General features: G+C 42.5%; 1 protein-coding gene across 3 annotated transcripts in view; it reads right to left on the reverse strand.

Annotated features, from left to right (window-relative positions):
- The window catches only part of tfip11 (tuftelin interacting protein 11), a 25,653-nt gene continuing 6,606 nt past the window's right edge, over positions 1-19,047 (reverse strand). For all 3 annotated transcript variants that reach the window (XM_023837110.2, XM_023837108.2, XM_072709113.1), the window contains exons 3-14: positions 17,082-17,241; positions 13,255-13,411; positions 13,014-13,141; positions 12,726-12,881; positions 12,308-12,499; positions 11,450-11,764; positions 11,262-11,368; positions 6,488-6,656; positions 6,094-6,337; positions 2,556-2,698; positions 1,202-1,367; positions 1-493 (exon numbers count right to left, since the gene is read on the reverse strand). In XM_023837110.2, coding sequence (XP_023692878.2) covers positions 144-493; positions 1,202-1,367; positions 2,556-2,698; positions 6,094-6,337; positions 6,488-6,656; positions 11,262-11,368; positions 11,450-11,764; positions 12,308-12,499; positions 12,726-12,881; positions 13,014-13,141; positions 13,255-13,411; positions 17,082-17,241 — 2,287 coding nt within the window. In that variant the 3' untranslated portion in view covers positions 1-143. The remainder of the gene's footprint in view (positions 494-1,201; positions 1,368-2,555; positions 2,699-6,093; positions 6,338-6,487; positions 6,657-11,261; positions 11,369-11,449; positions 11,765-12,307; positions 12,500-12,725; positions 12,882-13,013; positions 13,142-13,254; positions 13,412-17,081; positions 17,242-19,047) is intronic.

Here is a 19,047-nt window from a genome sequence, read left to right on the forward strand (position 1 = left end):
TTCCTCATTTCAAAACATTTATTACTTGGGATAAAGGGGACATTATTAAACAAATAATAAAAAAACAGGCAGGGTAAACCAAGCAGGGAGCTAACAGCTACTGTGCAGCAGGTCAGTCTGTCCGTGGCCGGTCCCCTGGCATGTTACTTGGCCTTATCAATGAGGCTCTGCAGGGAGGTGGGGACCCAGGTCTTCTCCCCCTGCACAAACACCACACCGCGGTCAATGTAGATGACGATGCGGCCAAACGTGTACAGCTGCTTGCCCTCGTGCCGCTTGGCCACCAGCGGCATGAACACTATGTTGTTCTCCTCAGCCTTGGCCTGGACCAGGTCCTTGAAGTTGGTGGGCAGGCCGGCTGCCCCGATGGCGCGCTGGGCCACGCTCTCAGCCTCGCGGCGCTCCTGCAGCGCCTCATACTGGAAGTCTTTCCGCCTCTCCGTATGCGTCAGGTAGGCAATGTTCTCCCGGGCGCCTGGCTGGAGGTACCCACCTGTCACAAGGGGGTTAGGAGGGAAAACAGAGCCGGAGGGAGATGGTCACAGACATGTGATACATCTGAGACACAGCAAACATTCTTCACTCCATCTGTCCAAGTGTCTTACATTATCGGCTGGATTCTTCAAGCAGTGCTCAATAATAAGTAATAGTCACTACCACTACTCGATTCATACACAGTTACTAAATATTAGATAATCATGTTCCTTATTTAGGAGATGCTGAAGCAGCATGTTTTTCTAACCAGAAAACTATCCACGATCTCTAGACTCTACTCATTAGCTATTCATTTAGTTTCTGAAACATTGGAGGGGGACAAGCGGTGCCAAAGTGACTTTTTGAATGGGACCCAGAAACAACAACCCCAGCCCTGTTAACAGTCAAATCTCTTGCAATGTTGCTGCTACATGCTATGTTAAGCACTCTGGAGGTCCTTTGAGAGGAAGAGCTCTATGTACAAAATAAACTTAAGGGAAGAGAGGAGTAGCTGATGTCACCAGTTTGTCACTGGTGCACAGATGATCTGAGGCCAGAGTGTGTCAATAACAAATGTATGTGTTTTATAAAGGTAAGCAATGTGGTACCATTTTTAATAGGAATATGAGAGAAATCCTTGAACATGGAGACTATGCTGATTGCATTTGAACTAGAGTGCATTTTAATTTCAGGTGACAGGGCAGGCTAAAAGCAGGGCCCAACTGACCTATTCCAGAGGATACGGCGCGGTTCATGATATCCAGTGCCTCATTGAACTTCTCCTTGACCAGCGGGTGGGCCAGCACAGCATCGGAGAACATGGACTTCCAGCCCAGGTACCACTTGGTGATCTCCTCGTAATTTGGGCTGTTGCTCAGCCAGGAGCATAGAACCTGATGAGGAACATGAAGCATTTTGGTATGTATATCTATCTTCAAAAGGCACCTGTTAACTAAACGCCAATATGCTGTCAGGGTATACGTCTACACACATCACTATATGGTTTACTCTTTGTATGATTGTTTTCTCTACCTCCGGTTGTATGTGTTAGTAAATAATGCATATATAGTGATTAATGTACATAACAGCATGTTAATATCTCTCGAGACAATAAAGTGCCTTGGCCCACTCTGAAATGATGTTGTTCTGGAAATCACGAATATAAATGACTGGTGAAACCTGACATTATGCTACAGAAGCTGTGAGTAGTAGGGTAACATTTCCTGTCCTGTGGGGTGTACTACAAAGCGAGTTTTACATACCAAGATAGAACTGCTAAATTTTTACTAGAACAGTGGTTAACTTGGTAAGTTGACCAAAGGGTTTCTTAATCATTCTGCGCATGTTCACAAAACAGGGGTGATGCTGGCAATACAAACTAAGAATGGAACAAGCCGCTCCTTGATTGGTGGGTAATACCCAGTCAGATAACTTTATCAAAAAGAAATTCTGTGGTATCAGACAATCACTACTATTCAATCAAAGGGCAGATCTTACTTAGGCTACATCTATGGTGAAACAGTGGTTTGTATATATGTTTTCGTGAAGGGTGGGACTTATACCTGTTTTAATTCAAAAGGCTCACTTAAACTTACTCTGAACAGGTTAGGTGTGCAGCGTAAATTATTATGGTAATATACCCTGTTTAAAAATGAGATGTAATTCATACTACCAAAACTTGGAAGTCAGCCTCAAGAAACCTTGATAATCCTGCTTTCTTTATAGTACACCCTTCTGACAGATGACTAGGCAGCTTATTAAACTGTTCTCAGACAAGTACTGAGTGAAATTCAAGAGGAAGAACACGACAGAGGAGAAGACGAGGAAGATGAAGACAGGCATGTTGTGTCTGGCTATGGTTTGTGTACCGGTTAGGCAGATCATTATCCTGCTACAGATACTGCTGATTAGCGGTTTATACTGTATTGTTAACCAGTAATCAATCAGGATATGGTATTAACCAAAGTTATAGGATACAAAAAATGTTAATCTGCACCACATAAATGTAATAGAAATCTAACCAAATAAATTATATTCCTGCCTTAAGTCACATTTAAACCCTCAGTTTCTCATTCTCTTACTTGCAGCCACTTGGGGAAGAAGTTCTTGTCAAGAAGCCCCACTAGGCTGGAGAGCGAGAGCATGCCCTCCCAGTCCATGACCCAGTGAAAAGGATCCATGTGTTGCTGGTGTGGGTTCACCACCAGTTCGCCCAGACATAGTGCTGCAGAGACAGGGCAGAGCACTTTCAGTAAGAGCAGCGAGAATGGCATACAGCAATATAACTGATAAGTATAAATAACAACACTGCAGGGGCCAGATGCCCTCACATCACATCAGTGGTTTTCAACCTTTCTTCCACCGCGACCCAATTTTTACCATACCAGCTGAGCCGCAACCCTGTATCAAGTATAAGTTTAATAAATGTGTATATATAACATTTATATATTTATACTATATATTAATATGTTTTACTTAATAAATATAAATAAGAAAAATGTATGTATGAGACATTTTGGAGTTCAATTTGAATATCTTCTAAGCAAGTGGCGAATTACACGGTCTGTAGGGGCTGCGAATGTGGGAGCGGGGAGAGCATACCGCTCCGTGTACAATGAGCGGAACTTCTCATCGTACCGCTAACATGCTCTGGTTCTGCTACACATTCTAGCATATTCTCAACCAGGGATTAGTTGTGCTTCACGCACCACTCACAGTGCCATGGGGAGCGTGCCACACATTTTGAGAAGCACTGTATTAAATCATGAGCACAATGTAGTTTAAGGAAGAAATTCTAAATCCAGCTGACGTAATTCCTAAAATGCACGTTAACTTATTTTGTGCTTTCAATTTAGTATTTGGAGCTCTCATAATAATTTTAAATTTAGTTAATGTTTTGATTATTTGTGTTCTTGCAGAAATAAAACATGATCACATTGCCAGACGCTAGAGTGAGCAAATACTCTGGGTTGGACAGAACTAAATTTATTAGCCGAATAATTGTATAATTGTAATATCATCAGTTAGTTTAAGAATTTGCTTTTTATTTTAATGAGTAATTTACACAGGTTTACATTTTTTTTTTTTGTGCAATACATTACAACACAAACACACAACGGGGTCAGCTGTCCCTGCGCCCTGGGACAAGGTGGGTTCAAACCTTTAAATAATTTGCTTGAATAATTTATCAAAAATACATATTTGCGCAAACTTTATATAGTAGTCGAACTTCGTTACAACGTACCTCGGGGGACATTAAGAATTTGTACGTTATAACCATAGTACGTTGTAACCAAGTCCCTCAAAATGAATGATAGAACACAAAATGTATATAAAAAACTTTTATAAAACACCCCTTTAGTTGACACTATGACATACAGCTTGTGTAGTTTGAAGAATATAGTTCCTATTCTGAATAGGAACTATATTCTTCAAACTAGGTTAATATCAGTTACTCATAGACAGCCGACATAAGCTGGCAGTGGATTTTGCGTTATCGTACAAATCGCCTTACTGTAACCTAATGTCAAACTGAAATTATGCACCTGTATGATTCAATTGGCTGAAATAAGTTTCGATACCATGACACCATGCAAAACCATGAAAAAACGGGGGCTGCATGCAAGGAGTCCGGCCGGCGTGGAATGCTTCGTGAGGATAGGTTCATACAGTTAGGCGTTGCTAAGCAATGTAGATGGCCGGCAACAGCTGATTCTGAATTGTGCTCGCGCTCGGAAGATGAGGCTGTACATTGTAACGAAGGTCAGTTTGCCTATTTTCCTCTGAAAATCATACGTTATATCGAAGTTTATGCTGTAAAGGTGTACGTTCTAAGCGATACCGGCAAATGGAATAATGCATTACGCGAATTCGGGACATTGAAATTTGAACGTTGTATTGGTGTAAATGTTATAAACGGGGTACGTTGTACCAAGGTTCCACTGTACTTGTAAATCGAGTAAAAGCTTATTTTTTTATCTTCCTAAATTTCAAATGTCAAAAACACTTTTATTTCCCTATGATGCAAAAAATGGTTTGTCTGTCACGCCATGGTAAAGTGAAAAGTGTAACATTTAGTCAGTCACTCCCCTTCAGTCAACTGTCAAAATGGCAAGTCATCATAAGTCAGTTACTCAGAAAGGGAGAGAAAAACGTAAAAGAGAACAATAGTGAAGGTGATTAATGATATTGACACAAATACATACAGTAAACTGGTTAAATTTGCAGTCGACACCAAGGTGGGCGGTGTAGCAGATACTGATCTAGCAGCAGAGAGGCTTCAACGGGATCTGGATTTAATTAGCGAATGGGCTGATACTTGGCAGATGAAATTTAACACAGATAAATGTAAGGTAATCCATGCAGGGAGCAGAAATATAAAGTACAGATATTTTATGGGTTCCACTGAAATAAAGGTAGCTGATTACGAGAAAGATCTCGGTATGTATGTTGATGCTTCCATGTCCCACTCTCGCCAGTGTGGGGAAGCAATAAAAAAGGCCAACAGAATGTTGGGTTATATCTCTAGGTGTGTGGAGTTTAAGTCAAGGGAGGTGATGTTACACTGATATAATTCCTTGGTAAGACCCCACCTAGAATACTGTGTGCAGGTTTGGTCACCATACCTCAAGGAGGACATTGCTGCCTTAGAAAAGGTGCAACGAAGAGCTACGAGAATGATTCCTGGTCTTAGAGGAATGTCTTATGAGGAGAGGTTAGCGGAACTGAATCTGTTTAGCCTTGAGCAAAGGAGACTAAGGGGGGATATGATTCAGGTCTATAAGATTCTAACGGGTCTGGATGCTGTTCAGCCAAATGACTATTAGTCTAAATACTAGAACTCGTGGCCATAAGTGGAAATTAGCGGGAGAACATTTTAAAACAAATTTGAGGAAGCACTTCTTTACACAGCGTGTAGTTAGAGTATGGAATAGTCTTCCTGCTAGTGTAGTGGAAGCTAAAACCATGGGTTCCTTTAAATCAGAGCTAGATAAGATTTTAACAACGCTGAGCTATTAGTTAAGTTCTCCCCAAACAAGCTTGATGGGCCGAATGGCCTCCTCTCGTTTGTAAATTTCTTATGTTCTTATGACTGAAAAAACAATTTTGGGTTATTATTAATGAATATGTTGGTTTGTCACAGACAACACTTAAGCCAGGGGTTCGAGTGCAGGGTCCGGCTATTTATCTGGTGACCCTGGAGCACTTTGTGTGACTTGTCTTAATTAGGTTCCCCAGATCTGCGCCAGTTCTTTCATGTGTCACCAATGACTTGGACTATGGTTAAGTGATCTAATTCAAGTGATTCAATTCCCTCATGATAAATTCGGCCTAGTGGGAAGGGGGTGGGGGGTGGGCTGGGTATTTGTCCACAACACATTTTGAGTACCTCAGTATAAAGAACATATTATCATTACAAGCCTACCTTACGCACTCTCCCCACTTCTCCAAAAAATGTGACAATTAAATTGTCCCACAACTGTCTCACAAAGTTTGAAAAAGATCCGTGAAATGGTTTGGAGTTATCGTCTTAGCAAGCAAAGCATCACCATTGGTGGTGCACTGGTGCTAAAACCATGTATTTCCAGGGCTGTAACACCATAAAGGTGAGGGCCTTACCCAGCTTTGGCACGATGTTCTTGAGCATGAAGGCCTCCCAAGCCCCGGGGGTGAACACATCCCTCCAAGGCTGTAAGATGAGGCGAGCGGAGCCGTCGCTGGGGTGCCAGCGCTGCAGTGCATGGGCAAGCTTGCTGCGGATGGGGGGGTACAGCGGCTCTAGCCGGACCTGCAGCAGTGGCAGCCAGGGGTGTAGCCAGGAATGGATGGGCACCGTGTCTGTCAGGGGGTTCCAGGCCTCCACCTGCAGCAGATGCATCACTGTGACCAGAGGACAGCATGGAGTACCCACAGCATGTGGAATGGAGGGCACGGAGGCACACAAAGCGCATGGTACACACACAGCGTACAGTATACACCATAACACACATCATATAACACAAAGAGTGCTCACCTCTCTCTGCAAACGTGGAAAGATGAGCTGCTCCAGCACATGGTCCAGGATCCAAAGCGGCAGCAGAGGCGACCAGCTCTCCACGCAGTCCACCATGGCGCCCACAATGCGGGGCTGCCAACTGGACACAGTGCTCCTCATCACAGGGACCCAGACCTCCCACAACAACCTGCCAGGGTGTGGAAGCACACACAGCATATAGTACACACACAATAATACACATCATATAACACAAAGACTGTATAACGCACACAGCATATAACCTAAGATAGCAAAGCAGCAACTGGAAGATAGAGACTACTAAACACAAAGCCGATAACTGCATGCACACCTGATTCCCTAACAGGTTCAGTCTGCCTTCAGGTGGTGACACGTGCTCTTGGGCTATAATGGAATACGTATTCTTTGTGGGCCATACTGTACAGCATTTTCATTTGTGGACCGTACAAAGAAACACATGGACACACTGACATGGGCGGAACCTAACTCACAAGTAGAAAAATATTACGCCATTTGTGGCTGTGAGCTGATTATGGCTAATGCTGGTTACAGGTCAGGTCAGGTCAGGTCAGGTTGGGGAGCTGCAGCGCATTGCCGCACCCACCACATGGCAAAACTCCTTGGGATTCTGGCTGGCAATCCCCCAGGCAGACACACGGTCCAGTCCCATACTCTGTAAATGGCCATCCATCTGCCACAGTCAGTTGTTACGCGGTTGTCCTCTCGGCCTGGTCCAGCCCCTCAGGTCCTCAGCAATGAGGATCCTGCAAGCCGGATCACCCTCGGGGAAACGCGCCATATGGCCATAGTGCCATAACTGATGCCCCCTCACAATGCAACTATGTACCTGCAAGATCGCTATTTTTCTTTTTGCTGCAATTGTTTTCATTATTACTTTTTTTAACTTGACACTTCACATCTTTAAATTCTCATCCTTGCATTAGAATATATACCAGTTAATACTGATGGTATCTCATGCTGCGTCATATGTTTTAAAATTACTACACACTGAATATTGAACTGAAGCTTGACATAAAAAAATTAAACCGCAAATCAAATCGTCAGAAAAATCGTGATTCGATATTTTCCCCAAATAGTGCAGCCCTACCCCAGAACCAACTGGGAAGAATTCAGAGGTTCTCCTTCCACTCTGCACAGCACTCACAGTAGATGGCATTTTGCTGGAGAGACAAGATGTTCCACGGGCCTACTCGGTTGGGCTGACTGAAGTGCCGCCATGCAGCAGGCTATACCTTAGCACCACACCAGCCCTGATCCCCAGCTGAAACTATCAAAATCGAATGCTGGTTACAGTCAGCCATAACTGCAAGTTTGGGAACATTTTGGTTTCCCAATAGATTACACCAGCATTGGAGAGAGTAGTTGATAAGACCAAGACTGTGGTGTGGTATACCAAACTCCGATATGCTTCTGAAAACACATCCAAAATGCTAACACATTTGAGATGACATCATCCAAATGGGTGTACAACTGAATCAAGATATCTAAGGTGCTTTTGCCAGGAAACTCAGACCGGGATAAACTATAGCTATAAGAGTGCTTAATCACTACAGGAATGTGACCAAACTCTGTAGTAGCGAACATGGAATTTAGGCAGGATTTAGCAGATTATGATTGTTATGATGCAGTCTTGTTTGTAAATTTTCATATATTGTACATATTTATTTTTACAACATGCAAATGAGTGTCTCTGTTGTTATTCAGACACACCACCATTGGTTTACAAGTGTTTCTAATTGCAGTTTTAATCTTAATTTCAAACTAACTTCAGTTTTCCCTGCTGTACCAAAAGGTGCACCAAACTGTGAACCAAAAACTGAGGTTTGTACAGAACTGGGAATTTTGTAGAGATGCACTGATCCAATATTCATATCGGTATCAGCACCGATCCAGACCTATTTGATGGAACAGGTATTGGCCATATGTGATCAATCCATGATAATTACTTATTTTGTTTTTGGCAGTTTGTAAAAAGATGCATGATTCTGCTACAATAGGTGGCAGTATTGGGCTTTTTCTGGTTGACCCATTACACCACAGATGTAAAAAAAAAATAATTAAATTAAAATGAATGAATTTGTGGATAAATTAAGTGACAAGCTTTAATCTGTTCAGAGGAACAGATACAACAAAATCAGGATAGCATAACGAGAAATAAAGCATTTTGTATAATATACTATGACAGCACAGTATTAGAAATTGTTTAAACATTGCAATGTGATTTTGTTGTAATAAATATTGGGGTATTTATGAAACAAAAGGAGTTAAACATAAATTTTTCACTAACCCGTCTAGGAGTGATTTAAATAGCAATTAAGAATAAAAATGAGTATGATCATCTTGGAGAATGCATGCTGCGCCCATGCAAAAGAAGCAGAATTAAACTTTAAACTGATTTTTAAACATATACCAGATAATCTTGAAAATTGCAAAACTTGCTAAGTTTTGTTTCCTATGAAACTATGTAAAAAAGTTTTAGTGAGTTCCAGTGTTTCCCCTACCATTATATTTGGGGGGCACCCCACCCCGCCTCACCCCACCCCCCCAACGGCACCTCCCGCCCCCTATTGAAGGTCAAGTTAATTTTATATTCTATATAGCGCTAGATCACAACAGAAGTCATTTAAGGTTACCTTTCCTATAGAACTGGTCTATACATTGTCCTTTTATTAAACAAACTAAATAGCCTTATGTTATTTATCTTATTTACACAACATTTTTGTCTCTACATGGTCGCGTGTTTACAATTCTCCTCTGCTCTCTGTATCGCGCATGGTGGAGTTTGGCCCCAATGTGCGCGCACAGACACATGCACGCACACACAGGTGAGCACACTCCCACCAGCGGACAGAGAGCGCGAGCCGGAAAATATGTTGCGTCAACCACCCGAAAAGCAGACAAAAATATCTGCGTTTTTTAAAGTCCAGAAAGATACACTGCAGTGACAAAAGCCGCACACTTTGTGGATAATTGTCATAAAAAGAAATGTTCTGGTGTTTAGTTCAGTTGTTATACTGACTGCTGTCATTAAAAGAAACACATGAACACCATGAATCTTGTTCTTGCGATGAGTTCTTGCGATGTGACAACTGTATGTCATGAAATGCCAGGTCGATATTAACATCGCACATGGTGCAAGCCTGTCAGGGTGGCACAGTGGCACAGTGGGTAGGGCTGTTGCCGAACACCGCTGCTTTGTGTTTGTGGAGTTTGCATATTCATCCTGTGTGTGTGTGTGTGTGTGTGTGGCTTTTCGGCAGATCCTCTGGTTTCCTTCCACTGTCCAAAAACATGCAACTTAAGTGAATTACAGTGCCTAAATTGACTAAATGTGTGATTGAGTATGCAGTCTGCAAAGGCAGGTTGGCTACTACTTTGCAACATTTGCAAGGTATACATTTCATATAAACTGTGACTTGATAAATCCTCACATTAAATCAGATTACTCAATTATTGATATAATTGATATTGACAGCCCTAATTTCAATTTGAGATTAAAAGAAAATATTGTAGAATACAAACAGTGTCAAACCAAACTCGCATTATACGAGTATGAGTTGAAACCCTCCCAAACTTTTGACATTTTTAAACTTTTGTTTATAACACTCATCTCTTCCTTTCGCTCCATTCAAGTGTTCCTTCAGGTTATTAACCTCGACTTGAAAAGGTAGCTGCGAGAATCTGGTAGTGCTAATCATATAAATCACAATACAATGCAGCTGCAGTTTAATGGGTCAGTGCATTCGGTGAAAAGTTCCAAAGCTGCTCATTCAGCAAAATTATCATTCTGACCACTATTATTGGTATAATAAAAATATGAATTCCTTAAAATATTGCTGAATAGAATTAGAATTGCTCAGGGTACTTCAGTGGTGCCTTGCTGGTCGGGGATTCAAACCGGCAATCTTTCAATTACAAGTGCACTTCCCTAACCATTAAGCCAGCACTGCCTCCATAAACTGGGGAACCTAACTATGCTAGCAGCTCATGCTAACAGCTTACTGCCCTACCTACAAATGGGAACAGTGTGTAAAACCATTATTTAAAAAAATATTTTGATAATGAGATTTTTGTACATTCTGGACTGTTGTGTAGACAATGAAGATGTGCAATAAACTGAAGATTTTGGCATGTTTTAATCTGACTTTCTAAAAATGTTATAGGCTTTAACTGACCTGATTATAAACTGACCACAGCCAATTTTCTCTATTCAAAGAGACTAAACAAATGTAATTAAATTCTCTCTTTTTCAGCAAACCACAGTCCCTTAAGGGCAACATTATGATTGTTCAGCCATGTTCACCTGAGCAGGCAAAGATTTTTACTGACAGCATTTTGAACTCACTCATTTGGCATTTATGTGGCCCCTTTTTATATTTGAAACTTCACCTTAGCAGTATAAACAGCCAAAGTTAATGAACAGCGGCATGACATGAAAATCACTACTTGTCTGTATTAAAGAGATCTGGCTGGCATAAGTTCTTTAATTTATTCTAACACTAACAAAATACATATTTAACCCAATTAATCAATTACTAATCAATAAAAATAATCGATAGTGAACTGTAAAAACAATCGACAGTTACAACCCTACATAGAATAGCCTTTAAACACAGTAGTTCTAAGGCAGCAATAGCCCAAAGACAGTCCACTTTGAAATCTGACATCACTAATTAAGCTCCAAAATGAAACGCCAAATATAAAAAGTGTAATATCACCACCAAGTTAACGTTACTGACAGGACCATACTGACCTGTGATATGGGTCCATCTGTGAGCTATCAGGGGCATTGTGGTGAATCTGCCGGGACTCCAGAATGGCTCTCCACTGGCCCACCTCTTCCAGGCCATATGTGCTGTCCTGTTGAGAAAGTGAGCGTCACATAAGAACAATGTACACGGCAGGTGTACCAAAGACGTCCAGTAGGAGTCGACAAATGACCTTCAAGGGGTCCCAGCTGCGGAGCTTCTCCCTGAGCAGAGGGTGCACCACTGACACGGCAAGGTCCCCCAGACCCAGAACCTTATACTCCTGGTAATACTCGGACTGCAGCGTCTCAAAGATACTGGCACATTCCTGCAGGGTGAGCGGAGTGCCCCCTTCACCATCAGAAGCCTCGAAACGCTCCACCAGGTCCAACACAGCTTCTAAGCGGCCCAGAGTCTTCTGCTCCTCAGTCAGCCGCTCCTGCAGGACCGAGCTCTCATGTGTCAGGGACACGACTACGTCACGCTCGTGCTGCAGCCTCCGTGCGCTCTGTTATCATATGTGAAAGGAGAGCGGAAGAAGTGAAAGGATGGAGGGGGAAGGGCTCCAAAAATAAATAAATAAAATGAATACATTATGAATGTATTTAAGAACGTTTACTAAGCCAAGCATAGTCGAGTAAATGTATGAGGAAGCTGATAATAATAATCGATACTTTATTGATTTGTCTTTACGCCTCCCTCAACTTGCTCTTTGTAGAGTAAGTTGGCCGTGAAGGGCAGCACTTGTTGGGGCACCCAGGGAGCTGGGGGTTAGGGGCCTTGCACAAGGACCCAAAACATGCTGAGGCTGGTGACCTTCTGATTACAGGCACACAGGCTTAGCCCACTGAGCCACACGCTGCCCCGGCATATGGGGGAAAGGCAAAAGAAAATGCCAAGAGCTAAGACAGAAAAGTCAGTCAAGTGAAAGCATCTTTATTGTCATCTTTAGCTATGTGATGCGTGGGTCCTATACAGTGATAATACTAAGAAAAGAAAAAGGTACGAGTAGCATAGATGAGTGGTAAACTGGGCTGGGCCTACAGCAAACCTGCAGGATGTCCTGTTCTGTCAGATCAATCAGCAGCTGAAGATTATGTTCCAGTTCGGGCAGTGCAAAGCTAGAGCCTTTCTGGTCCCGTGCTTCAATGCTCAGCGGGGTCTCCTCTGGCACGCTGTGCTTCTGACTCATCTGCCTGTAGCTATAATATACCTTCTGCTCCCGACCAGTCATGTCAATGACCTGTAATGGAAATGCAGTGTGCACATTTATACAGAGACATGGGCACACACATCCCATGCATTGGTACTCTAGCACATGGCCATTTCTGTAGAGAGAATGTCTGTATTTTCAGGAGAAGCAATCTAGGAAATTCCTTTCAAATTAAAGAAAAAAAATCTGTGCGCAGACATTAACAGCGGAGTGTGTACGCATGCAGATGAAGATGCGTGCAGATGCAGATGCCCACCTTGACCTGAGCCAGCTCTGCAGCAGGCGCGCTCAGACTCTTCCCGGCCACCTTGCCCCGTGCTTTCAGCTCCTCCACGGTCTTGTAGGAGTACTTTGGCTTCTTCTTCCCTACACCTGGCTCTCGGCGCCACTGGCCCAGTTCCCGTTGAAATTCCTGTGTGATGGTTACATGACAAGATTGACAAACCACTTTCATGAAATGGTCCAAGCAATTGAATGTACTGCTTGTGTCATGGTGGCAGTACAGGAATATAAAACAGGGACATGTTCACTGGGTAGTACTCACCTTCTCTTCTTCTTCTTCCGAGTCCACAACGGGGAAATCCTGCAGGGACTGCTGGGTCCTCTCATTTCCATAGGCTCCTACAGCACCTTTGCCCTTACGCACTTTGGCCTCAATCGGATTCACAATACCTGAAGGACACCATTCAGAAGTGCTTTGCAACCCAACTAGATAGGCCACATTAATGATGCAGTATAATGAAATGCCTGTAACTCATGAAAGCACAGATTCCCACGAGTCCTACCCTGGGAATTCTTGCCCAAGCCTTTTCCCGGCACATAACCCATCTTCTGTAGCAGTTTCTGCCCAATCCCACGAGTGTGCTTCTCCCACGTTCCTAGGTCATGTCCAGCCCGGATTCCACCAGCAAACGTCTTCTGGGAGCTCTTGAAGTTTCCACCCTAAAGAACATATCATATGAATAATTTAAGTAGATCAGATTAGATTAACTTTACTGATCCTAGAGGGAAATTCATGTGTATACAACAGCAAGTATGTAGACTGCAGGCAAACATACATGCAGTGCAAAACAGACATGGTGCAAAGACAGTACACATAGTGCAAAGTAAAAACAAACAAAAAAAAAAAGTAGAAACAAAAGAAAAAGTAAACAGTGCGCAAACATAATCTTAGAAAAAAAGTATTAAAAAAGTAGCGGGTGGCACCAAACTTTTTCCATTGCCAAGACAGTTTGCTTCCTGATGCGTGATGGCTGTAGATGGGGAATGGCACGTTGGAAGGTGGTGTTGGGGAGTCTGATGGCAGCTGGTAGAAATGATCCCTAGTAGCACACAGTGGTGGAATGAGTCAACAGTTAAATGTGCTCCCGGATAGCCCTCCCTTCAGAGGATGGCCATAATTGTTCATAATATTGTCCAATTTTGCTAATATCTTCTTCTTTGTTACTGCCTCCAGTGGGTCCAGGGTCAGTCTGTGATGGAGCGGTTTTTTATTGGCATCGCCTGCATTCATAGCACTTCCCCAGCAGGACATGACATAGAACAGCACACTGGTCACTATGGAGTAATAAAACATACACAGCAGCTTGGCACACAGATCAAAAGACCCAAACCGCCACAGAAAGTAGAGTTTGCTCTGGCCTTTCTTATACAGTGCCACTGTGTTATCCACTCAGTCCAGTCTGCTGTACAGGTGAACCCCCTGGATCGTGCAGCCCTGCACCACCTCTACTTCCTCCCTCTGGATGGTGACTGGTCTCAGATGCTCCCTGTTACACTGGAAGTACACTACTAGCTCCTTCTCCTTGCTAATGTTGAGCTGCAGGTTGTTCTCCCTGCACCACAATACAATATCTCGGAAGCATAGTCCCAGAGCCTCACAAACTGCCATTTGTTAGTCAGGTAACGCATGATCCAAGAGACTGTTGGGGCATCAATTTGCATTATCCAATCAGAGAGGCTGAATAGTGTTAAAGGCAGTGGGGAAGTCAACATGATCCTGACTGTGGTGCCAGCTTTATCAATGTGGGAATTGGCTCTGTGATGCCAGTGGATCAGAGTGTCGTCCACACTTGTGTGCCTGGTAGACAAAATGTAGGGTATCCAGCTCTTCTGTTACCAGTGGTCAAAGCTGCTTCAGTATCATCCTCCTAAAGGCCTTCATAATATGCAATGTAAGAGCAACTGGTCTAAAGTCCTTATGTTTCATCAGATGCTACAGTTTTGACAACTAGTGTGTTTTGCATACATGCGCGCTTGTGTGTGTTTGTGTGTGTGCGAGAGAGATGTCTTTCGTGCAATTTTCTGCAATCCTTCAATAAATAACGACGTAAAAATCGATCTTTCGGTTTGTTTGTTTTTGTTTGGTACACAGTTAATCTTGCATAAAATTGTGTCATCATCTTCAATGCGAATCTAGCACAAATCTATGTCATCTATGGGTTACAGTGTCACAAATGACACTTAATTGGTAGGTTCCATGGCAATACAGGCTCACTGGTGTTTTTTTTTTTTTCGGGTCGGGTTTTGGGTCATTATCCATGCGAATTTTTGCAGGTTGGGCGGGGCGGTTGGGATTTCCTGATGGGACGGTTTGGGGCGGGTGTTAAAAAAAGCCGACCCGCGCAACACTAGTAGGCACGTCCGACACAGACAGTCTCTGGTTGTGTGCCACATGTGTGAACGAGCAACTTTGGAATTTGCCTTGATCTGATTCTCGGGACAATGTTTGGAATTCATGCAAGAAAACAACTCGAAGTGGGAAGGGGGAGGGGGACCTTGGGTTTGGTGTCTTTGATAGGCAAGTCACAGGGAGGAGTGAAGATTGTGGAAGGGGGAGGGGGCAGTGAGAGGCCTGGAAGCCCCTCAGCTAGCACACTGAAGACCAATCCACACTTCACTTTTCCCTGTGCACTTTCGGTCTGCACACAGGGTGACTGACAAAAATTTCACCATCAGTGGTTTATGCGGAGAAGTGCGCATGTAACCCAGATTTTTATGTCCGGTGAAGATCATGCTCTTCGACTGCCATGTGCAAGGAAGCTGACTATGTGCTTGCTGTCGGTGACAGCACTAACTTTCATTGAGCAAAGGCCAATCAAGAAATAGTATCAAGAAAACCCCATTTCCAAAAACAGTTGGGATGCTGTGTAAAAGGTAAATAAGAACAGAATGTAATGATTTGAAAATCATGTAAAGCCATATTTAAAATTTCAGTTTCAACATTTGATATGTTATCTTTCTTCTATTTCCAATGAAATATGGACTTATATGATTTGCAAATTTGAAACATTATGTTTGCAAATCATTCTGGTGGAATATCACGGCTGTATGCACGCACTGACCACAACCACGATCTAATGTAGTATGAACATAAGCTACTGTACAGCCTGAAAGCGCAAGTGGAAAAGAAAAGTATGAGCTAGGCTTAAGGCTGATGGCACTGAGGGAATCAAATCCGTTGAAAAATAGATTCAGCTCATTAGTCCTGTCTGTGCTCCCTTCCACTGCAGTGTTACCAGCTTGCTTGTAGCCGGTGATGATACTCACTACATTCCTCACTTCCTTTGTGCTGTTCTGCTGTAGCTTATGCTCCAGCTTCCCCCTGTAGAAGTTGTTCGACTGGCGAGGTTGAATCTTCAGTTCTTCAGATCTCCAGACCTGCAGGCTCTCTTCTTGTGGTTAAGAAGGTCCTTCAAGTCATTTGTGATCCATGGTTGGTTAATGGGAAAACAGCGCACTGATTTCTGCCGATGGGGTTGCATACACAACCAAAACATAGCGTGCAAAAATTCCAGTGGCATGTTATACAGTCGCAGTCCGACAGCAAAAAGCTCCTCATTTCAGGTCACACACCTGTGCTTTGACTGAAATGTGTACAAGACTACATCATTTCTTATTTACAAAAACAAAAGTCCACTTCCCTTCTTCTTCCTCTTTCGTGTTTGCTCCTGTCAGCACAAGCAATGTTAAAGCTATCATCTGTGACCACGAAGTCCAGGCTTTCAGCTCTCAGCCAGGTTTCCGTGAAGCACATGAAGCTGCAATGTTTGTACTTCCCCGTGATTCCTGGTCAGCGCTGAGAGCTCATCTGTCTTGTTGTTCAGCGACCTTACGTTGATGAAAGGCAAGTAAGACTTGTACCTTCTGCCTTTATACCGCAGCCTGTCTTCTCTGGCGGCACTGCACCAGATCTGCCTGCAGCTCAGCAGCTTTGGCAGCGAGGGGGACGCAGGTCCTGCTGCGTGTAGGCGAACAGCAGTCCCTCCTTATTCGTGATTGAAATAAGCATACCAATGTCTATAAAAGCATATAACGGTTCCCGATCCATGCCATGGTAGTGACAAACTTTAGAAATTAAATAAAAATGCGAATTCAAAAACAAAGAAAATGAATAAATATACAAGAAGCAGCCGGAGCAGGCAGCCACTTGAGGCAGCGTCCGTTGTGTTCTATGATTACGGCTACAACAGGACATAAATCATACATCCACCACAATTCTGACAGAGTAAAACGTTCTAAACTGATGTGTAACCTCCTTTCTCACATTAACACTGTATATTGGATTATACATAAACAAATTTGAGATAAGAAACATGAACTACTGCAATACCGTTTGCAGTTTCTTTGGGGCGCTCTCACGGGCAGGTTGCACCCCATCTCTGTCTGAATCAGAATCATCAGAATCCTGCTTCTGCTGCTCTCTTTCCTCAGTGGCAGTTTTGCGCAGTCCTGCGCTCACAAAATTGACAGGGGCTGTGTAATCCTTTGACCTGGCCACAGAGAAAACACAAGTAAAGAAGATGCTTTTAGAAATACACAGATCCAAACACATACATTTTTCATCCATCCATGGTCTGCTGCTTATCCAGATTCAGGTTGTGGGGATTGCAGTCTGAGTAAGGATTTCCAGCCCTCCCTCTCCCCCAGCTCCTCTGGGGGAGGGGAATACTCAGGTACTCCCAGTACTGTGCAAGTGCTGGTGCCAGTGCTGACAGTGAGATGGTTCTCAGGTGGCATTTCCATAGGTGACAAACAATATGTATAACAGAGAGCGAGTATGCACATGGCGACATGCATGTAACACTTTAGAGTTTGTTGAATGTTTTTTGATGAAGAATGTTTAGGCTAATGCTAACTTAAGCGTTAACATTTTTAACATTATTCGAATCATGTGTTTTCATTTTGAAACATTTGTTACCTACATTACGAAGCATTACTAATATTTATAACTAATTTAGAACTACTCATACTGAAGGGATGTGAGTAATTATAATTAGAGCCCGACTGATTTATCGGCAGGCCGATATTATCGGCCGATATTAGGCATTTTCCAAACTATCGGTATCGGCATTTATAATGACCGATAAATGAATATTTAAAAAATAAAATAAAAACGGACGAAACACCCTTCAACCATGTCATGAGTGTTGGCGTTGTATAGTTTGTCCACCAGAGGGCACTCTACACCGTCCCTGTTGGCAACACTCGTGTATAACGCGCCACACATCCTGCAACCTGCTGATCCAGCCAGAGTCGGCAGAGAGAACCAGTTATCCGCGAGTGAGATCATCGGTGAAGTGTGTTCATGGTGAGTTGGTCACGAGACATACATTGCTTGAATAACAATTAAAAGAACATCCCCATCAGTTCTCTTAACTCAAATAAGCATGACAAAATTTGTGACTATCATGTCCAGTTTTGCTGCTGTTAAATAAGCCGAGAGTGAAGCGGAATTAGCTAGTAATTACGTTACGTTGTTACAGTGTAGTTGACTGACTGTCCTTTTAACTTTTGACAATGAGACTGAAGTATTTCTTTAATAGCGTGACAGTTATAGCAGTGAGACGTATCATCTCTCCTTGGCCTGTTATATTGAAAATGTATGTTTTACAATTTGCAGTATGACGTTATCCATTGCTAAATTATGGCTCATCATAGACTAGCTAACCACAAAGCTAGCTAATGCCACTATCAGTGGAAGACCGCTAACGTTAACATTAATGAGCTTGGAAACCACAACGAACTTATTCTGCCTAAATAAAGTAATGATTACTGTATTTATAACTAGCATATCTCTAGTTACAGTCCCTGCATTGTAAAATGTAAGTTAGACATTTGCGAGGAGTGAACATTTAGACATAGAGAAAAAGTATCAAACGTAGCTTGTGCATAAAAGTTCTATTGCTTGTGCTATTCAAAGTTATATTTATGAAGCTTTATGAAGTCTTTTAAAACTGGTAACTTTGATTTGGTTGTTGTTGTTTTTGTGTTTTTGTTCAAAGGACTTTACGTTTCATATCTTAAGTTTATATTTTTATACATTTTATTTATCAGAACTTTAATATATTTTGATGTTCCTCTGTTCTGTTGTGACAATAAAAGAAACAAGTTTCTTTTTAAAATGCATTATCATATTATGTTAGTTAAAACTCATAAATAACTACAAATAACTAATGTTAGGGAAATCTGTTAATGTTTTGTTGCGTGTTTCTGAAATTAAAAAATATATATATAAATATATACCTGTCCCAGAAAGAAGTCCAAAACCTACTTTACTTTTGCAGTTAATGAAGTTT

This window comes from Paramormyrops kingsleyae, chromosome 2 (genome assembly GCF_048594095.1).
Source record: "Paramormyrops kingsleyae isolate MSU_618 chromosome 2, PKINGS_0.4, whole genome shotgun sequence".
NCBI classification, from domain to species: domain Eukaryota; kingdom Metazoa; phylum Chordata; class Actinopteri; order Osteoglossiformes; family Mormyridae; genus Paramormyrops; species Paramormyrops kingsleyae.